This window comes from Leucopleurus acutus (genome assembly GCF_964270905.1).
Source record: "Leucopleurus acutus genome assembly, chromosome: 3".
Taxonomy (NCBI): domain Eukaryota; kingdom Metazoa; phylum Chordata; class Mammalia; order Artiodactyla; family Delphinidae; genus Leucopleurus; species Leucopleurus acutus.
Window position 1 is genome coordinate 41,131,179 of NC_139145.1, and position 23,368 is coordinate 41,154,546.

The 23,368-nt window shown below is 36.8% G+C and overlaps 1 protein-coding gene across 1 annotated transcript in view; it reads left to right on the plus strand.

Annotated features, from left to right (window-relative positions):
• Positions 1–23,368, plus strand: part of RNF145 (ring finger protein 145) — a 71,219-nt gene that overhangs the window by 42,074 nt on the left and 5,777 nt on the right. Inside the window, exons 5-9 of the mRNA XM_082837332.1 lie at positions 1,172–1,407; positions 3,878–4,053; positions 7,428–7,568; positions 10,078–10,260; positions 17,605–17,752. Of these exons, the coding sequence (XP_082693458.1) occupies positions 1,172–1,407; positions 3,878–4,053; positions 7,428–7,568; positions 10,078–10,260; positions 17,605–17,752 (884 nt within the window). The remainder of the gene's footprint in view (positions 1–1,171; positions 1,408–3,877; positions 4,054–7,427; positions 7,569–10,077; positions 10,261–17,604; positions 17,753–23,368) is intronic.

Below are 23,368 nucleotides of genomic sequence, written 5' to 3' on the forward strand. Positions count from 1 at the left end.
TCACTGTTGACAGGTAGGTGAGAAAATGGGCACCCCTGTACACTGTGTGTTTTTTGTCTGTAGGGCAATTGACAGTATGTGTTAAAAGCCTTAAAAAATGTTTCTTCTGACTCAGTAATCCCACTTATAGGAATTTAGGCTAAGAAAATATTAGGAAATGTGCTCCAAGTAGTTTATACAATGATGTCATAAATGTACAGGCTTATTCATAACAAAGCATTTTATAATTATGAAATATTTGAAAATAGCCAAATGCTAATATTGTCATGTGCATTCAGTTTTTTAACTAAAAAAACAACAAAAGCCTTTATTTATTTATTTGAGAGATATATGCATAATATGTATTAAATGAAAAAAGTTGATTGTGTGTATGCTATAATCTCCTTTATATAAAACATTTGTGTATATTCACATGCATAGAATAAATCTGAAAAGGTAACAATATGAATAACTTTGAGCACTGCCTATGTTTCAGATAAAATGCTAAGGCTTTACGTGCAATACCTTATTTAATGAACACGACATTAACAGTGCTACCTTTGGGTGACAGGATTGTAGGAGATTGAGGCTTCTTTTTCCTTTTTCCTTCTCTGTATTTCCTAACTTTTCTATAATCATGCATAATCCTCTGTGAGAAGAATTTGTTGTTTAAACTTTTCAGTTTTAACTTCTCATTATTGAGTCATTTGGGAAGGCTTGCATGGTCCTGTAGAAACAATTAAAGATTGAAAACCTCAGAATAAATCTTGTCACAGCATGATCTTGGACAAGTAACTGTATCTCTTGGATTTTATACTTTCACCTCTAGAGGAGAACAGTTAAATATTGAGGGCCTTTGTAAAAGGAGCTAAATATATTTAGTTGTAACTGAATTCTTTTTTGAATGAGACATTTTAAAAAATTGCCATATTATATATGCCATCTGGAATGTGATGAAGACCAGTGGATATTTGTGCTGCTTCTTTTAAGTCAGTTCTAGGGAATGGGTGCCCAAAATTCACAGAACATGTAATTTTGGTCAGATGAAATTAAAATTTGATTTAAAATATTATCTAAGAGATCCTAACTAAACTCCTTCAAAAGCTGTGTCATCATCCTTTTCAACAGTGTTTTGTTTTTATTTTGTGATTACCAAATCTCGAAATTAAATATGTTCTCCCCCCCATTTTAGGTCAGTTGGTGGTGTGTACTTTATGCTCCTGTGTCATGAAAACGAAGCAGATTTGGCTCTTTTCAGCTCACATGCTTCCTCTCCTAGCACGCCTCTGCCTTGTTCCTCTGGAGACAATTGTTATCATCAACAAATTTGCTATGATTTTTACTGGATTGGAAGTTCTTTATTTTCTTGGGTCTAACCTTCTAGTACCTTATAACCTTGCCAAGTCTGCATACAGAGAGTTGGTTCAGGTAAGACTGTGTAGATAAAATTCTACATAAATATTAAGTATATTAAAGATTTAGTTTTTTATTTCACAGTCATGGTCATGGTAACATTATGTTTGACAGTTTCAAAATAGTAACTGTTTTCAACCTAATTAGGAGCATCTGAGATTCTTTATTAAGTTCTATTGAGAGGCAGTAAAGTGAAGTAAGTGCTTCTCCAGAAGCAGATGGTCTGGGTTCTCACTCTGATGCTGCTGTTTACCAGCTGTGTAACCTGGGGTTAGTCACTTAAGTTTGCTTATCTGTAAAATGGAGCTAATAATAACGGTTGTACTTAACGCATAGGGTAGCCGTGAGATTTGAATGAGTTCAGTGCCAGGTAGATGATATTCAGTGTTAACTATGATAACAAAGACAAGAATGATGTAGAATTGAATACCTAGAGGTCAAATCCTGTTTTTTTCCTGATTATAGCCCTACTGTGAGTACAGTTTTTTCCTTACGTTTGTTTAATAGACTGAGAAGTTAAATAGTTCTGGGCTATGGTATGACAGATTTCATTTAGATGTGGTGCTTGGACTGATTTTGCCAACATAACGTGCTTCTGTCTCTCCTACTTTTATCAGCCTTTGCTCTCAAACAGATTATTTCCAGACACAAACAGTAGGTATTGAGGAGATAAATAGTTCTATTTGATTTAATCAGTGAATTTCAGTATATAAAATAGGTCTTAAAACTGACATTGGTATAAAGAGAGTATTAAAATGGGCATTCTCTCCTAGCTCTTTACTGTGTGCGTGACCCTAAGGTACAGGAAGCTTTCAGATTGGTCAAACTGATACTACTAAATGAATCCTTTCCTTGTTGTTATTGCTGTGGCCCCAGGGGCAGATTTTCCCAGAAAAATTTCCTAAGCTCTTGGCCTTACCCTGATTCTACTGATTTCTTCATCTTACATAATGATTAACTTGAGCAACTTTCTTGAAAGTAGATCTTCAGAAGAAGATGAAGTTATTTTCATACTCTCATTGAACAGTTTCTTCGTGGGGAAGGGTTGTTGTATGCAGGGTCAGAATGATGAATTTATGTATTTTTTATTTGAATTCAATCTTGTGGAACTACCCTGGTTTGTAAGAAGTGGTAGATATTCAGTAAATATTACTTGGATACTGTTTATTTACTTACCATAAGGACAAAGCCTCCGTTTTTCAGTGTCATGTTTACCTTCTTGGTTGCCATAAGATTCTTGTAGCACAAGGTGTTGCAGTTGAAAATAAAGTATAGGTTATGAAATTCGTGACCTGGAAAGAATTGGATAGACAAGAAGTGGAAACTGTCAGGTATTTTAGTGGTCTTTTCCTTGAATGGAAAGAAGGAAAAGTACTCTACCTCTCAGTGATTAGTTTGCTGCTAATAGTAATTTTGCAGCTAGCTGGACAATTTCCTTTTTCTTGCAATATTTTCTAGTTGGGAAAAAATGAGGGTTAATCATGACTCAGTTTTAGAAAAAATATTTGATTTACAGATGAAAAAATGTTAATTTAGAATAAGCTACAAGTCAGTGTATTTTTATTTAAGGTCTTTATAGTTTTTGAAAAATTCTGGTGTCACACCGAGCATTCCGGCAAGACCAATTGGCTGCTTAGGTTAGAGCTTGTAACCTACTTGGCAGAACCTTGTTGTGTTACCAGGGTCCAGTCCCTGGCTTAGTAACTCCAGAAACTTGGTTACAGCTGTACTCCTAGGCTGAATCAGGTTATGAGAATTAATTCCTCCTAATCAGTCTCATAAGGATTTGTTTTATAAACTAGACAGCTAATTTATTGACTTATAGTAGTTTAATAAACTTTTTTTAGGTGTACCTTTTTCCCTGGTGTTAATACACTTGGCAAACCAAATCATTTGAGAAATGTTGCTTGATAAATACACAGTAGGAGCAAGGGGAATTGATTTGTCTGAGGGAAAAGACTTCCTGTCTTTGCTCCATCATAAACTTCTCCAATGATTATTCTGTCTTCCATCAAACTACTTCTCATCTGTGACCTTCCTGAATAAACTCTGGAAAATTCTTTTATATTTCCCTTCCTCCTAGCCCCTCAAGCAGTATTGCATTGTTCATGCTAGTCCTGATCATTTTGATTAGACATGAGTAAGTTTAGCAAGGCTCCTCACACTCCCTTGACGTAGTTTAACTCTGACTGTGACTTTATTTTGACATTATCCCTGAACTGTTAGGGCAGTTTACTGTTGCCATTTGATGAATGTGTGTCAACTGTTAATAATAATTCAAAGTCAGAAAATTAACAAAGACATGCTAATTCCTACTTGTATGTATAGAGCTAACTTTGAAGGAATTTAGTTGAAATAATCTTGCAAGAAAAGAAAAGCTACTCAGTTTTTCTCTTTCAGTACTTTAGGTTAAACTCTTTCGTGTTTAAATGTGTTTATTGAAGTGATACAAGGTGTTTTCCTAAAGTCCTATTTTCTTACTCAGGTAGTGGAGGTATATGGCCTTCTAGCCTTGGGGATGTCCCTGTGGAATCAGCTGGTAGTCCCTGTACTGTTCATGGTTTTCTGGCTCGTCTTATTTGCTCTTCAGATTTACTCCTATTTCAGTACTCGGGATCAGCCTGCATCACGAGAGAGGCTTCTTTTCCTTTTCCTCACAAGGTAATTAATAAGAGTATACGATACTATATATAACCCTAGGAAGAGAAAACTTTGATCTAGGAATAGTAAGTTTTTCAAATTAACTTTTGTCAGTCTTTTTATAGTACTTCATATTCAATTAAAATAGGATTTTCACTCAGTGGATGCCTAGGTCTGGCAATGTAGGGAGGTGCTAATATAATAATGGTGGTATATTTGGCTGCACTGTAGACCGTAGTACAGCAAATGATTTGTGGAAAGGTATGTAGCAAATTGTAAAAATGTTTTTTCAATTTCAAGTTAAACTACTGGAAAAGAAATATGTTACTAAAAATAACTATCACTTTAATTGAGTATTTAATATGTGCCAGCCACACTAATAAACACTTCTTCATACTTACTTTTATAGCAGCCCTGCAAGAAAGGTACCTTATTATCATTAGCATTTCAGAGGTAAGGAAACTGTACCAAGAGTAACTTGCCCAGGTGCCAGTGCCAAAAGAAGGGATGCTGACACTCAAACCCCCCTGAGTCCAAATCCTATGACTTACCTATACACTTTCACTATGCCCTGTTATTTTCAATGTTTTGCTTCCGTATTAATATAGAGTCAAATAATGGTAAAATGAGTATATCATAGTATTTTACTATTTAACCTAAAGGAATTCTAAGGCTTGGTTTCTAAAATAAATTATTTTTAAAAAATCTTAAGTCATTAGAGTCCTTTTTCTACCTCATTATCTTTGTTGTGAGCTTATCTAGACATTTGTCACTGTTAAATTCCAAGTTTCCATCTCAATCCCTCAGAATCTAGCAGATGGGTCTACATCTTCATTCCCTGGCTCATTGTCACTTTAAAAGGCAAGAAAGAAACTCTCCTCCTGGGAAGTATAGGCGAATACAACTTTAGAGTTTTAGTTAGTAGAGCTGTTGTTTCGCAGCCATCCAAAATGATGGAGTGTTGTGCACCAAGTGGTGTAGGGGAGGAGAAGTTTAAGACAGATTTACTCTCTTTAAGGAGCATATTACTTGTTAAGATTGAAAACGTTACAAAGTTAAACAGCACTAAAAATGTCATGGGGCGATACCTATTTTGACAAGTAAGTAAAATAAACTTATTGGTACTGAGTCAGATTTTGTACTTTCTGAGACTTTTAATTAAAAAGTAGCTTTTATAAACATGCAATAAACTGATATCAAACACATTTTAATGGCCAATTCATTGTTTCACTGCTATTTGTTTTTATGTAAGTATCATGGAGATTTTATGCAGAGTTTTAAAATGGTCCAAAAAGTAACTGAATTTAAAGAGAAACAGAGATATACAGTTCAGTGGTTAGGATAACCTAAGTGTGGGACTGGGATTGGTCATGTTTTAAACCAGATTATTATCCATTGTGAAGCACAATCAAATGAAGCATAGTATAATGTAAGAGGCTTAACAAATCAGTAAGCGATGAATGAATTTGGACTTAACAAAGTAAGAAAATAATGCTGCAATTTTAGGTGAGGCTTAGATATCTTGCCAAAATAATTTTCTTCTTTATTCCTTTTCCATACATAGGATAGATTGCCCCTTCTCTATATAAGAATATTTTAATTTGGTGTTTTATAGAGAAGTTCCTGTGTGGTTCTTTCATTAATTTGTATCTCTGTAAGCATTGTTCTTTGTCCTTCTTGATGCACTTGTGCGTTAGGTTATGTGTGTATGTTGCTTTGCCAATGAACAACTTAGTCTCAAAAAGGAGGATCACAAGTTTACCAGGATACCCTGACTAAAACAAACCAACAAAGCATGGCAAACAAACTGAAAAACAAAAAGAAGGGTTTTTTTTGCAGCCAGGAAATAGAAACTAAAATCAATAAAATGTCTCATCGAGGAGAGATGGGAAGAAAAGTTTTATAAATTTCCCAGCCTCTTTCACTTCCCCAAAGCTAGGTTGAAACCGTTTGTTTTCTTTAGTATGCTCTTGAAAAATAGCACCACACATTTTTTTAAAGTAAGAGAAAAAGAATGTGCTCCTCTTGAAAATGTAATTAAATCATACTGTTTGGGTAAAAAAGATTTCTTTAAAAATAGACATAAGAATAGAGAAATTGTTTGGACATTCAGTAAAACTTTCAGACTTTTCCAATGGGAATGAAGTAAAATTTTTAGTGTTATTTTTAGCCATGATCCTCATATTTTTAAATTACTGGACAATTTGTTGAAACATGGTATATAATGATTTTTCTGAGAAAAATATCAAACATTTCAGAAATTAGACTTTTAAGAATGCCATAAAATTATTTATTCTTTAGCTGTCAACTACCATGATTGGTAGATACTTTGGCTCCTAATGGAAAACCAGACATTTTTTTCCTCATCATAATGCACAGTGGTCTATGTAAAATTAGATGTTTTCACATAAAAAGTAACTTAAAAACAGTTGTGTAAGAAGGATAACCGTGTAGCACAGGCATGGAGCTACATAGTAAAGGGCAGATACTGATTTGCCTGAATGAATTCCTCATCCATGCAAGACATTATTCACTGAAATTTCAAAACTTGATACCATGCTTTGAATGTTTTTTTATTAGTTGCTTTGTAAATGCTAAATCCAAATTATTGGTATATAATATTACATATATTTGCAAAATACTTGTGAAATTATTCTCAAATGTGTTCAATAAAAGTATTGAATGTATTTCTATAAAATATGAAAGTATTTCCAAGGTTTAGTGCAAGTCCAGTTCTCCTTATTAAAAATTGCTATTAAAATTATTTTGAAATGGTCTTGGGCTATATTCTTGGACATACTTTTGAAATAACCCAGAAAAGACCTGCATTTACCTACGCCTAAATTAATTAAAATGTAAAGCACCAGTAGCATGGAAGACATTGTTGGAGTGAGAGGAGTCAGGGGCTGCAGAGTCTGCACAGGCCTTACCCCATAGCAGTTTGGTCAGAGAAGGAGTTTTGACAAGGAACCACATTAGCAGTACAGTCTGATCAATTTGAACAGCCAGAACCTTTCAGAAGAACAATGGGCAACTATACACATTTCTTTTGAATATTATCAGCATGTTAATTAGATTTTCTTAAGGTTTGAACAAGATTTAAGCCTTCAGAGTTTTACTACCTTTGAAGGAGAAGATAGTTAATAAAAATAAAAAAGACTGTGTTTCAGATTTGGTGCTATGTGCTGAATATTTGCCAAAGAGTTAGAAAAATGAGGTTAGGATAATAAGAATGGATTTAAATTATTAACAGAGTGGTTAGGTGATTTCATCTCAAATTTTGGGTGTTTTCATTGAGGATCAGATCAAGCTTGGTGGTTATTTAAAGGCCTAAGATGTTTCAATTCCAAATAAACAATTTTTATCGGACAATATTTCCCCCCCTTTTTTTCTAGTATTGCTGAATGCTGCAGCACTCCTTACTCACTTTTGGGTTTGGTCTTCACGGTTTCTTTTGTTGCCTTGGGTGTTCTGACCCTCTGCAAGTTTTACTTGCAGGGTTATCGAGCTTTCATGAATGATCCTGCCATGAATCGGTAAGTTCTTCACCCTGAATAGCTCTAGACATTTAAATCTTATGTAACTTGAAGAAGGAATGATGAATTTCTTTGTTGATGAATTTTAGAGGAAATGGAATTTTGAGGACTTTTTTTTTGGAATGGTTGCAATATTTAGATTAAAATACTATGAAAAAATAACTAAATTTCTATGTATAAAAGATGTATTTTTATTATATCTACATAACAATGTATATTAGGCACTTTCCTTTCCTAGATTTATTTAAGAGATTTTTGGATAGCTTGCTTTTTCCCATTTGACGTTTGTGTTGCTCTGTTAAAATCAGATTTCTAAATTCGATACTTTCTTAAAGATTTTTTTTTATGTTTGAACATAATTTTGATACTGATTGAAGTTTCAAAGGATGCATTAATGAGGATGCAGAATAGTTATTCCAGTTGTTATTAAATCACTAAGATCAGGTATTAGGAAACTACTTCTAGAACTTGTCATGATTTCTGTTATCTGAATTAACATAGAGGTTTAATGGTTTCATTTATATAAGCTTATGTAACCTCTTCTTAAAGTATTTAAACTTTTATGGACTATTTCATGATTAGTAGATGCTGAGTACCTTGTAAATTGAGGGGAAATTTTAATTTGTTGTGTATTAGTTTTTTAATGACAGAAAAGAAAAAACCTATGCTCTGTAATTTTCCTGCCAGTCCCAGCTAACACCTTTATAATGGAAAAAGGGAGTGGGGACAAGACAGAAAAATAATTCATGTTTAAGTTCACAGAATTCATACCATTCAGAAAGCACAAAATGGAAAATGACAACTTTCTTCCCCTACTTCCCATTTCCTCTCCCCAAAGGTAACAGCTATAGATGGTAATTTAAAACATTTCTTATAGGGAAAAGTATATGTAGTCTTTTCCACATACTATACACATTGTTCTGTACCTTATCTTGTCACTTAATATGGTTTAGATAGGTTTTTTTGTTTTGTTTTTATGTCAACACATACACCTCGTTCTTTTCGATGAATGCATAGTATTGCAAAAATAATGTATCTTTTTTTGTTGTTGTTATTTAAAAATAATGCTGCTATGAGTGTCTTTGTTCATGTCTCTCTTTTTAAACCCTTAATTAGGAAAATTTTAAACCAGTAAAGCTGAGAAAATAGTAAAATGAACCCCTATGTATGTACCTGGCACCCATCTCCAGTAATATGGCCAGTGTTGTGTGTTGTGTGCCCCTGTCAATTCCACCTACCTTGTCCCATAACACCCCCTCCCTAGCTGCATTTGTTTGGAGCAAATCCCAGATATAATATTATTTTACCTCTAAATCTTTTAGGAAAAAACCATAACTACAATAGAGCATTCATTTCTGATAGAAGAATTCCTTGACACCAGATACCCAGTTGGTGTTCATATTTCCCTAATTATCTGTCTAAATTTTAAAAAACATTTTGTTTGCTCAACTCAGGATCCAAATAATGCCCATGTTGTAGTTGACTGGTATGCCTCTTAAGTCTCTTTCAATATTTAGTTTCCTGCTATCTCTTTATTTTTTCCCTTTAATGTTATTTGTTGAAGACATCGGATTGTTTGTCCTACTTAGTTTTTCAGTCTGGATTTTACTGATTGTATCCCCATGATGTCACATAACATGTTCCATTGTCCACTTTATCTCTCAAATCTATGTGTGTGTGTGTATATATATATATATATATCTCTTAAAAATCTATATCTATATATCTTAACTTTTGTAGTACATCCATAGGGTAAATTACTAGTAATATTATTGAATTGAAGGGTATGTACATTTTAAATTTATTAGCAATTCTTCTCCAGAAACATTTTACCTGTTTGTATCTCAACATTAGTCTGCCCATATTTTTTTACATTCCTTGTCAGTACTTGGGTCATCAGGCTTTGAAATATTTGCTAATTTGTGTATCTGAAAACTGTACCTGTCCTTCGCTCATTTCTCGTTTATTTGTAAGATTCTTTATAATTCAAGTCAATAGGATAAAAAGGTCTTAGGACTTTATATATATTTTCCATATGGAAATTGAATTTCAAAAAAAGTATTTTTGTTTACGTCTCTGGTTCTTATGGTCTTCTTAAATAGACCTTCCCTACTCCAAGATTATAGAGACATTCACCTGTGGTTCTCTATTTTATAATCGGGATATAGCTCATGATGTAAATATGTATATAATTCAGTGGATATCTAAGAATGGTAGGAGTGTCTGACTCGTTAGCCAAGCCTGGTTAGAATACTTTTATTTATCTGAGAAGTTGCTTTTTTTCTTCTCACTGTATGCTAAAATTATAGCTATTACGTTTTGCACATGTAGTGATACATTATGCTTGTATATTATTACACTGACATTAATATTCTGATCAAGTTCTTTTGTCGAAGTCAGAATAGATCACAAATATGTAATAACAGTCTAAGCCTTTGGATTATTGTCCCTCGGAATTAAATGTGATTCTGATTATTGTTTGTTTTTCCAAAAACGTGTGCTTTTCTAGAGGCATGACAGAAGGAGTTACGCTGTTAATCCTGGCGGTGCAGACTGGTCTGATAGAGCTGCAGGTTGTTCACCGGGCATTCCTGCTCAGTATTATCCTTTTCATTGTTGTAGCTTCTATCCTGCAGTCTATGTTAGAGATTGCAGATCCTATTGTTTTGGCGCTGGGAGCATCTCGAGACAAGTAAGAAACTTCCTAAAAGAAATTTTTGTCCTATTGTTTACATAAGTTTGTTGTCTGAAGATCTAGGTATTGTTTAGAGACAAGATGGATAAATAATTGGTATTATTAACAAGTTATTAACTTAGTTTTATTATTTATTTAGTTTTATTATTAGTTTTATTATTTATTATTAGTTTTATTATTTATTATTTATTATTAACAAGTTATTAACTTATTAACAAGTTTACCTTTTTATTTTTTGTATGTATTTGACTTTTCTGTTTTTTTTCTCAACATTCTTGTATATAAAAAGTCACATTAAAGGCCAAGTAGTTACAAATCAGCTTTTTCTTCTTCAGAGAAATGTAGTACTTTTTTATACTTATACAGTTTTAAAATTAAGAATGTAGAGCATAAAATTCAGCACAGTAAATATAACAAATAATATACAATTTTATTCTGTGCAGTGCTAAAGGAGAGGAAGCATTGAGAGAAAGGGCAAATGAAGGAGAGAAAAATAAAGGTTTCAGACAATCATAAAGATAGGCATTTATGGGACTTCCCTGGTGGCACAGTGGTTGAGAGTCCGCCTGCCGATGCAGGGAACACGGGTTCGTGCCCCGGTCCAGGAAGATCCCATATGTCGCCAAGCGGCTGGGCCCGTGAGCCATGGCCGCTGAGCCTGTGCATCCGGAGCCTGTGCTCCGCAATGGAAGAGGCCACAACAATGAGAGGCCCGCGTACCGGAAAAAAAAAACAAAAAACGATAGGCATTTATGGAATAACAGTCTCAGCTGATGGCATTTTGCAACTAACTGAGGTTATAATGGGGGTTCTTGACACCTTATGGGACCAGCTGGATTCATATTCATCTCATATTACAGAAATTTTCATAAGGAATAAAAGTCAAATTATTTGGCTCTTTAAGATATTATGATGTAAATATGTATAATTCAGTGGATATCTAAGAATGGTAGGAGTGTAACCTACCTAATGGTAGGCTTATGGTAATTTATACAAGGATTTTCTATAGGGAATTGCTTAAAACTCAGTGCCGCTATTTTTTTCCAGCATGCTTCTACACACTCTGAGTATTGATTATTGAAATACCCGATTTAATTGCTTCCTTGGTGGTGCTTTATAAGTAAGGAAATTAACATTTTAATTATAGTTAATCAGATTTATCTTTCTATCCCTATATCCCATATTGCCAAACATTCTGAAAACTTGTCAAACCCATAGAATGGCTGAAAGAGTCAATTTAATTTAAATAAGCTCAAAGCTCTTGGATATGTTTCAGATAATTTTAATCATTATACTTATTTGAGATTTGGTTTTTAGGTTTAAGGTTTCTCAGCAGAAGCATTTAAGATGTTGAATTCAATGGTGAACTTAAATAGTCACTTAAATTGGGGTTTTGACCTAAGTACAGTTACTATTTTGTCATCTCTGGCAGTATCCTTTAGTATTATTAATTATACCAATTAAAAGACTGATATAATACAAGAGAAAGTTTGGAAAAGAGAGAGAAATAAGACCATAATTTCACTGCCACAGGCACCAGTAAATTCAGTTCTGGGTCCTTCCAGGGTGCTGAACTAGCATCATTACTGGCTTCTTCCTCCAAGATCAAATACAGAGGAAATTTAGAGGGAAAGAAGCAAGACTGAGAAGCCCTGTGTGTTGGTGTGGAGTGGTTATTTTGGATTGGTGTCACTGTTGTTACTCGTGTCTGTAGCAGCATTAATTGGCCTGAGGCAAGAGAGGCTCTTGGCTGTGACAGGATGAGATAGGAATGAACAGTTACGGTTCTGTTCTTACTTCTCTCCCACTACTGCCTATGGTAATTAGAATGTACAATCAACAGTTAAATGGCAGTACTTTTTAAAACAAATGAAATGGAAAAGTTGTGAGAAAAATAAAACTTATTAGAGCTGACTTAAGAATTAAAAAGCTTGGATAGTTCTGTTAAAGAAATGGAAGCAAATGGTAAACATCCTGACTCAGATGGTGTTATAGGCAAGTTCTACCAAACTTTGAAGGAGCAGATATCCCTGTTTTAAACAAATGCTTTCAGACAATAGAAAGACTATCCCCCCACCCCTGCTCATTCTTTGAAACCAGTATAAATCCATATTGAAATCAAACTGACAATTTGAGAAAGATAAAGTTTATTTCACTCACAATAGGAGATACTGTGAAGTTTTTATAATAATTGGCTCAAGTATAGACAACTTGACCAATGGAACAGAGCCCCCAGACAGGTCCATATATATATGGGACTTTGGTGTATGGCCGAAGTGGCATGTTAGATGAGTGGGGCAGGTGGTTCTCTTCTGTAATGTAGCTGGAAAAGGTTTCTAATTGGAAAAAGGTGGAATTGGATTCCTGTCTCACAACCGTAAACAAAAGAATCAACTCCAGAATGGTAGAGCCTTAAATGTCAAAATAAAAAATTAAATCTGCATAGAGTAGTATATTTTAGACCTTCAAGTAGGAAAAAAAATTATTAAACTGATGGAACTGGCCGTGAAAGACTGAGACTAAGAATGACTATGATTATGAAAGAAAAGAATGATAAATCTAACTATCAAAATTAATAACATTTTCTAAACCTAAAGGAAACTTGTATTAGAAATGATAGTTACAAACCTGGGAGAAGACATTTATAGTATTCACACTTCCTCAAGAATTACTATCAAGAATATATATGTAAATAGCTCAGGTGGTGAGAGAAGTGGATAAAATACATCATCAGCCTTTTAGTGAAAGCGGAAACAATGAATATGAAGAGAGGTTCAGTGTCTTTAGTGGTCAGAGAAATGTGAATCAAGACTGCTGTGAGATACTGTTTTAAACCTGTGGAAGTGGCAATGAATAAATAATAGAAAAGAAGGAAGGAAGGGAGAGAGAGGAAAGAAAGTCAGCTGATACCTAGGGTAGAAGAAAACATAGGTCCCCAGGTATCCCACGTTTCTGGTGGGAGTGTAAATTAGTGTAATCACTTTGGAAAACAGTTTAGCATTGTCTCCTCCTACGTAGATACTCAAGACATTCTTGTGCATGTTCAGGAGGGACATGTAGAAGAATGTTCATAGCACAACTCACAATAGCAAAAACCTGGGAACAAATCATGTGCCAATCAAACAGGAAAGGGGGTGAATAAATGTGATAATAGTCACAGTGGAATGTTAAAAACATAGTGATGCATTAAACATTTTGAACGATTCATAGCAATATATAAAGTAAATCCCCAAAGATGACAATGTAGAATGTTTTGTTTTGTTTTGTTTTGTTTGTTTTGTTTTGCGGTATGCGGACCTCTCACTGTTGTGGCCTCTCCCATTGCGGAGCACAGGCTCCCGACGCACAGGCCCAGCGGCCATGGCTCACGGGCCTAGCTGCTCCGCGGCATGTGGGATCTTCCCGGACCGGGGCACGAACCCGTGTCCCCTGCATCGGCAGGCGGACTCTCAACCACTGCGCCACCAGAGAAGCCCTAGAATGTTATTTTTATGTCAAAAACAGAATTTTAAAATACACTCTTTAGGAGTACATATGGATAAACAAAACTGTAGAAAGGGAAGCAAGCAAGAGAGTGAAGAGTACAGGACTCATGAAATGGTTTCATTGGGTGGAGGGAGGCAGGACATGGACTAGGCTGGCCTGCCACATGGTCCAGGGCCTCTTTTGTACGGGGAGATGGGTTCATGAATGCTTGCTACATTTCAGGTATTTAAAATAGCTAATTGGATTACGAACTAATAAAAAAGGGGGACATGCACAGACCAATAACGATAGTGCATTCTGAACAGAGGATTGTGATTAATTCAATTAAGTGTACCAGGTTTGTAATTAATTCAATTAAGTGTACCATTAAAAAAGGAAATGGAAAAATTTCCTAATTCTCACATTAGGTTAACAATTAAAAGGTAATATTGAAACTCTGCTTCTCTCAGTCATTAAGGAAGTAACTATTAGGGGAAAATCCTCACACATCTTGGTGTTGCTAGGACTGGAGGTAATTTCCAGTGTTTAAACTTAAAAATGTGTCTCAGGTAGTTTTAGCTGTAGATATAATTGTTACTTTTATCCAGGAATTTTATTACAGTTGTTAGCAAGGAATTTTACAACTAGAGTCTACTGTATTCAAATGATATAGCAGATTTTCAAATTCCGCTATTCGTTTTTGGTTTTTTTTGTTTTTTGTTTTTTTTTTGCGGTACGCGCGCCTCTCACTGTTGTGGCCTCTCCCGTTGCGGAGCACAGGCTCCGGATGCGCAGGCTCAGCGGCCATGGCTCACGGGCCCAGCCGCTCCGCGGCATGTGGGATCTTCCCGGACTGGGGCACGAACCCGTGTCCCCTGCATCAGCAGGCAGACTCTCAACCACTGCGCCACCAGGGAAGCCCCACTATTCGTTTTATGTTTAATTTTAAATTAGATTTTTATTGAATTTTAACTGCTTAAATAAGGATAAATATGTATGTAATGTTTGCGTATATATAAAACATAGAAATCAGACGTAAGTTTAAAACTGTTGGCATCATGTTATATTTACTTTTCTGTGTATATGTATAAATATATGTTTGTATATATGTAAATTATATAAGTGAATCACAGCTAGCTTGATTTTGAAAAATATATTTAAAGTTTTAAGGCAAATTGCCCTATTATAACTACTGCCTGCTTTTCTTTAAAAAAAAGTAAAAGTTTGGAATCTCAAAGCAGGGCTACTGTGGCAGGTTTATATTTGTCCCTTAACTTCTCATAAGAAAAATGTGTGACAAGAAAAGATGTAAAACACTTTCCAAAGTACCTAGCTTTAATTTTAACCAGAATAATAATTTACTTTCTTATCAGACTTGCTAACTGTGGACAGTCCCACACAGTATAGCATTTAACTTAGTGTGGTTATTTTTCCTCCCACCTATGTTGTAGTAGAGTTAAAGGTAGGCAGGATGATTTATGTTACTCTTCTGTCTCCTTGAGATACTTCACATGGACTTGAGAACATATCACAGATGCTGATATTTAATTAAAACAGCATAATTATTGTGGCTATGAGCTTTAAACTATATTGGTTGAAATTCACGTTTCCTCGTAATGTTTTTAAATAATCTGTGTTTGTTTTTATTAGAGAATCATTAAATGATTTAGGACTTGATATTCAGTTTACATAGATTGTAATTGAGTTTTTTTAAGAGAGGGGATGGCTGTTTGGGGCTCACGCTGATTTCTTTCTAGATTTGTGATCCTTATGTTAAAAAATTACTCCAACTTTGGCTTTTATTTACCAAGGAAATGGAAGTATCTAGCATCTTTTTTTTGTCCTCTTTAAACCCCTTTTGGGGTAATAAGTCATTACATCATCATTTGTCTTATAAATGGGATATATAAAGTAAATAATAAACTTGTAGAGGGTGGAAATCATACCTTTTTTATTATCGCACAAAAAGATTTTTTCAAGGTTCTGCTTAAGGCACTTGTTGGGGGAGGGTTTTGTGTCATTTTTCTTTTAGAAGTTGGTTTACAATCTGTATTAAATTTGGGGTGTATTTAAGGAATGAGCTGTTAGAATAGTACAATGTATGAAGAGCTAAATAAAAGAAAAGATTATGTTCCTTCTCCTTTTGCCATAACTAGGGGACTCCTGCTGTGTATTCCACTATTGACAAGGAGGATTCGAGTGGAATCAGAAGCTGAAATCTAAGTCTAAGAAATTTCTTGACTTGTTGGGTGTCTTAAAAGCATAAAGTTATACATGGAACGGTTCTGCTGTGTAATGACCACAATTAACTTTTGTCCTGCTTATATCATAGGGCTTTGCACTTGGGTGGATAGATGGGTAGGTAAGAAAAGGTAGTAATTGATGGAAAATAATTTGAAAAATATCAAGTAGAAATAAGTTTCATTTGGCACTTATTTCAAACAAGCCTCTGTGCTTAGGAGCTGGAGTTATCCTATTTTTGAGGAGATTGGTGATATGGGTGATAAGACTTTTTTTAAATGTGTGTATATATATAAAGACTTTTTTTAAATGTGTGTATATATATAAAATATTTTTATTTAAATAATAAATATAAAATAAAAATATAAGTAAGACTGTTTAGGTGTATATGATACATAATGTATAAAATATTATATATAAATATATATTGAAGCAGTGCTTCAATTTATTGTATGATTGTTTGGTACAGATGTTAAGAATTCTGAGAGGGTAGGTGATTCCTGGGGAAAGGATATCATTACCTGTATAAACATATTTGTTTAGCTTGAGCTAGTCTAAAGCGTTTAGAAAAGGAGAGAGTGGAATGCAGGCATTTCTGGTGGGATTTTTAAGAGTGCTTGTGTTTTTTTGGGAAGAGAGTTAACCATCTTTGCTTGTAGTGAGGGACAGATGTTGGCAAGTTTGGACCAAAAAATTGGGAGTGATAGGGACTTCCCTGGTGTCACAGTGGTTGAGAATCCACCTGCCAATGCGGGGACATGGGTTCAAGCCCTCGTCTGGGAAGATCCCACATGCTGCGGAGCAACTAAGCCTGTGGGCCACAACTACTGAGCTTGCATGCTGCAACTGCTGGAGCCCGTGCTCTGCAACAAGAGAAGCCATCGCAATAAGAAGCTTGCACACCGCAACGAAGAGTAGCCCCCGCTCGCCACAACTAGAGAAAGCCCGCGTGCAGCAACAAAGACCCAACACAGCCCCAAAAAAATAAATTTAAAAAAGGCTAAAAAAAAAAAAATGGGAGTGGAGGACCTAAAATGCCAGGCTAGGAAGTTTAGAGAAGGTATTGACAGTATTATGCTAGCAGAGCTTTAGAACGATTAATCTCTCTAGGAACAGGGGCTAGAAGGGAAGGAAGATCAGCTAGTAGGTCTTAAAGTGCAGTGGTTCATAGTTTTTCCCCAACCTCAACAGATGTGAGGGGTAATACCCCTGCTCATCGGAGAGCCATTCCTCTTAGTAACACTGCACTCACGGCTGCAGAGATTTTCATTCAGGGTGGTGCAGGTGAGGAGAGGACGTCACAATTTAAGACAGCACATTACTGTTAAAATTGTTGAAGTTTAATGCTATAAAAGCCTGACATCGCTTTGAGATTGCTTGGAATGGAATGAGATTGAAAGCAAACTATTCAGAAAAAAAAAAAGAATTGGTGGTACTTGTCAATTGACTGAGTGTGGGGTGTTAAGAGAAAAGGTGCTTTGAAGCCTTTGACATGACTTGCCCTGAAATCTAGCACTGTGACTGGCATGGAGAAGGGTGTACAGTAAAATGCTGTGAAATTGAAGCATGGCACAAGATTGGTTAGTTGTGCTGCTAGGTGACAGGCATGTTAAAAGGATACTTTTCTTTCTCTAGGAGTTTATGGAAACACTTCCGTGCCGTGAGCCTTTGTTTATTTTTACTGGTGTTCCCTGCATATATGGCTTATATGATTTGCCAGTTTTTCCACATGGATTTTTGGCTTCTTATCATTATTTCTAGCAGCATTCTCACCTCTCTTCAGGTAAGCCCAGGATTAATTAACTTTATATAATAACTGATTTTCTTACTTTTCCTTCCAGGAAAGGAATTAAACTTTTTCAAGATTAATGATGATAAGTGGTCTATTTAGGTGATTACTTCCCATCCTCTTTACTAGAATGCATTACATTATTTGAGTATAGGCGTTAGAAGGTAGGTTATTAAAATACTAAGCCTGTCACTGTAGTTTTTTTTTAGTCAAGGTAATTAAACTTTGCAATATCTCTTTTTCAAAATGGTATGATACAGAACTGTCATGTAAATCTTAAATAGATAAGTAACTATAAAATATTAAAAGATTTTAGTGCTTGTTTGGAGCACATTTTGCCCACTCAAAAATATCCATAGAGCAGGATAGAGACTTCCGGGAAGATGGCGGAAGAGTAAGACGCGGAGATCACCTTCCTCCCCACAGATACACCAGAAATACATCTACGCATGGAACAACTCCTACAGAGCACCTACTGAACGCTGGCAGAAGACCTCAGACCTCCCAAAAGGCAAGGAACCCCCCACGTACCTGGTTAGGGCAAAAGAAAAAACTAAACAGAGACAAAAGGATAGGAACGGGTCCTGCACCAGCGGGAGAGAGCTGTGTAGGAGGAAAAGTGTCCACACACTAGGAAGCCCCTTTGCGGGTGGAGACTTCGGGAGGCTGAGTGGGGGAGCTTGGGAGCCGCGGAGGAGAGCACAGCAACAGAGGTGCGGAGGGCAAAGCGGACAGATTCCAGCGCAGAGGATCGGGCCGACCGGCACTCACCAGCCGAGAGGCTTGTCTGCTCGCCCGCCGGGGCAGGCGGGACTGGGAGCTGAGGCTCCGGCTTTTGTCGGAGCGCTAGGAGAGGACTGAGGTTGGCGGCGTGAACACAGCCTGCAGGGCGTTAGTGCACCGTGGCTAGCCGGGAGAGAGTCCGGGGAAAAGTCTGGACCTGCCGAAGAGGCAAGAGACTTTTACGTCCCTCTTTGTTTCCTGGTGCACGAGGAGAGGGGATTAAGAACGCTGCTTGAGAGAGCTCCAGGGACGGGCGCGAGCCGCGGCTAAAAGTGCGGAGCCCAGAGACAGACATGAGACGCTAAGGCCGCTGCTGCCGCCACCAGGAGGCCTGTGTGCGAACACAGGTCACTAGCCACACGCCCTTCCGGGGAGCCTGTGCAGCCCGCCACTGCCAGGGTCCCGGGATCCAGGGACAACTCCCCCGGGAGAACGTACGGCGCGCCTCAGGCTGCAACGTCACGCCGGCCTCTGCCGCTGCAGGCCCGCCCCACACTCCGTGACCCTCCCTACCCACCGGCCTGAGTGAGCCAGAGCCTCCGAATCAGCGGCTCCTTTAACCCCGTCCTGTCTGAGCAAAGAACAGACGCCCTCCGGCGACCTACACGCACAGGCGGGGCCAAATCCAAAGCTGAGCCCCTGGGAGCTGTGAGAACAAAGAAGAGAAAGGGAAATCTCTCCCAGCAGCCTCAGGAGCAGCGGATTAAAGCTCCACAATCAACTTGATGTACCCTGAATCTGTGGAATACCTGAATAGACAATGAATCATCCCAAATTAAGGAGCCCTGTGGATGAAAGGCTCTTGGTGCTGCAGCCAGGAGTCAGTGCTGTGCCTCTGAGGTGGGAGAGCCAACTTCAGGACACTGGTCCACAAGAGGCCTCCCAGCTGCACATAATATCAAACAGCAAAAATCTCCGAGAGATCTCCATCTCAACGCCAGCACCCAGCTTTACTCAACGACCAGCAAGCTACAGTGCTGGACATCCTATGCCAAACAACTAGCAAGACAGGAACACAACCCCACCCATTAGCAGAGAGGCTGCCCAAAATCATAATAAGTCTACAGACACCCCAAAACACACCACCAGACGTGGACCTGCCCACCAGAAAGACAAGATCCATCCTCATCCACCAGAACACAGGCACTAGTACCCTCCACCAGGAAGCCTAAACAACCCACTGAACCAACCTTAGCCACTGGGGACAGACACAAAAAGCAACAGGAACTACGAACCTTCAGCCTGCAAAAAAGGAGACCCCAAACACAGTAAGATAAGCAAAATGAAAAGACAGAAAAACACACAGCAGATGAAGGAGCAAGATAAAAACCCACCAGACCTAACAAATGAAGAGGAAATAGGCAGTCTACCTGAAAAAGAATTCAGAATAATGATAGTAAGGTTAATCCGAAATCTTGGAGATAGAATGGACAATAGAATGGACAAAATGCAAGAATCAGTTAACAAGGACCTAGAAGAACTAAAGATGAAACAAGCAACGATGAACAACACAATAAATGAAATTAAACGTACTCTAGATGGGATCAATAGCAGAATAACTGAGGCAGAAGAACGGATAAGTGACCTGGAAGATAAAATAGTGGAAATAACTACTGCAGAGCAGAATAAAGAAAAAAGAATGAAAAGAACTGAGGACAGTCTCAGAGACCTCTGGGACAACATTAAACGCACCAACATTCGAATTATAGGGGTTCCAGAAGAAGAAGAGAAAAAGAAAGGGACTGAGAAAATATTTGAAGAGATTATAGTTGAAAACTTCCCTAATATGGGAAAGAAAATAGTTAATCAAGTCCAGGAAGCACAGAGAGTCCCATACAGGATAAATCCAAGGAGAAATACGCCAAGACACATATTAATCAAACTGTCAAAAATTAAATACAAAGAAAGCATATTAAAAGCAGCAAGGGAAAAACAACAAATAACACACAAGGGAATCCCCATAAGGTTAACAGCTGATCTTTCAGCAGAAACTCTGCAAGCCAGAAGGGAGTGGCAGGACATATTGAAAGTGTTGAAGGAGAAAAATCTGCAACCAAGATTACTCTACCCAGCAAGGATCTCATTCAGATTTGATGGAGAAATTAAAACCTTTACAGACAAGCAAAAGCTGAGAGAGTTCAGCACCACCAAACCAGCTCTACAACAACTGCTAAAGGAACTTCTCTAGGCAAGAAACACCAAAGAAGGAAAAGACCTACAATAACGAACCCAAAACAATTAAGAAAATGGGAATAGGAACACACATATCGATAATTACCTTAAATGTAAATGGACTAAATGCTCCCACCAAAAGACACAGATTGGCTGAATGGATACAAAAACAAGACGCATATATTTGCTGTCTACAAGAGACCCACTTCAGACCTAGAGACACATACAGACTGAAAGTAAGGGGATGGAAAAAGGTATTTCATGCAAATGGAAACCAAAAGAAAGCTGGAGTAGCAATTCTCATATCAGACAAAATAGACTTTAAAACAAAGACTATTAGAAGAGACAAAGAAGGACACTACATAATGATCAAGGGATCGATCCAAGAGGAATATATAACAGTTGTAAATATTTATGCACCCAACATAGGTGCACCTCAATACATAAGGCAAATACTGACAACCATAAAAGGGGAAATGGACAGTAACACATTCATAGTAGGGGACTTTAACACCCCACTTTCACCAATGGACAGATCATCCAAAATGAAAATAAATAAGGAAACACAAGCTTTAAATGATACATTAAACGAGATGGAGTTAATTGATATTTATAGGACATTCCATCCAAAAACAACAGAATACACATTTTTCTCAAGTGCTCATGGAACATTCTCCAGGATAGATCATATCTTGGGTCACAAATCAAGCCTGGGTAAATTTAAGAAAATTGAAATTGTATCAAGTATCTTTTCCGACCACAACGCTATGAGACTCGATATCAATTACAGGAGAAGATCTGTAAAAAATACAAACACATGGAGGCTAAACAATACACTACTTAATAACGAAGTGATCACTGAAGAAATCGAAGGGGAAATCAAAAAATACCTAGAAACAAATGACAATGGAGACACGACGACTCAAAATCTATGGGATGCAGCAAAAGCAGTTCTAAGAGGGAAGTTTATAGCAATACAATCTTACCTTAAGAAACAGGAAACATCTCGAATAAACAACCTAACCTTGCACCTAAAGCAATTAGAGAAAGAAGAACAAAAAAACCCCAAAGTTAGCAGAAGGAAAGAAATCATAAAAATCAGATCAGAAATAAATGAAAAAGAAATGAAGGAAACGATAGCAAAGATCAATAAAACTAAAAGCTGGTTCTTTGAAAGGATGAACAAAATAGATAAACCACTAGCCAGACTCATCAAGAAAAAAAGGGAGAAGACTCAAATCAATAGAATTAGAAATGAAAAAGGAGAAGTAACAACTGACACTGCAGAAATACAAAAGATCATGAGAGATTACTACAAGCAACTCTATGCCAATAAAATGGACAACCTGGAGAAATGGACAAATTCTTAGAAAGGCACAACATTCCAAGACTGAATCAGGAAGAAATAGAAAATATGAACAGACCCATCACAAGCACTGAAATTGAAACTGTGATTAAAAATCTTCCAACAAGCAAAAGCCCAGGACCAGATGGCTTCACAGGCGAATTCTATCAAACATTTAGAGAAGAGCTAACACCTATCTTTCTCAAACTCTTCCAAAATATAGCAGAGGGAGGAACACTCCCCAACTCATTCTACGAGGCCACCATCACCCTGATACCAAAACCAGACAAGGATGTCACAAAGAAAGAAAACTACAGGCCAATATCACTGATGATCATAGATGCAAAGATCCTCAACAAAATACTAGCAAACAGAATCCAACAGCACATTAAACGGATCATACACCATGATCAAGTGGGGTTTATTCCAGGAATGCAAGGATTCTTCAATATACGCAAATCAATCAACGTGATACACCATATTAACAAATTGAAGGAGAAAAACCATATGATCATCTCAATAGATGCAGAGAAAGCTTTTGACAAAATTCAACACCCATTTATGATAAAAACCCTGCAGAAAGTAGGCATAGAGGGAACTTTCCTCAACATAATAAAGGCCATATATGACAAACCCACAGCCAACATCATCCTCAATGGTGAAAAACTGAAAGCATTTCCACTAAGATCAGGAACAAGACAAGGTTGCCCACTCTCACCACTCTTATTCAACATAGTTTTGGAAGTTTTAGCCATGGCAATCAGAGAAGAAAAGGAAATAAAAGGAATCCAAATCGGAAAAGAAGAAGTAAAGCTGTCACTGTTTGCAGATGACATGATACTATGCATAGAGAATCCTAAAGATGCTACCAGAAAACTACTAGAGCTAATCAATGAATTTGGTAAAGTAGCAGGATACAAAATTAATGCATAGAAATCTCTGGCATTCCTATACACTAAGGATGAAAAATCTGAAAGTGAAATCAAGAAAACACTCCCATTTACCATTGCAACAAAAAGAATAAAATACCTAGGAATAAACCTACCTAAGGAGACAAAAGACCTGTATGCAGAAAATTATAAGACACTGATGAAAGAAATTAAGATGACACAAATAGATGGAGAGATATACTATGTTCTTGGATTGGAAGAATCAACATTGTGAAAATGACTCTACTACCCAAAGCAATCTACAGATTCAATGCAATCCCTATCAAACTACCACTGGCATTTTTCACAGAACTAGAACAAAAAATTTCACGATTTGTATGGAAACACAAAAGACCCCGAATAGCCAAAGCAATCTTGAGA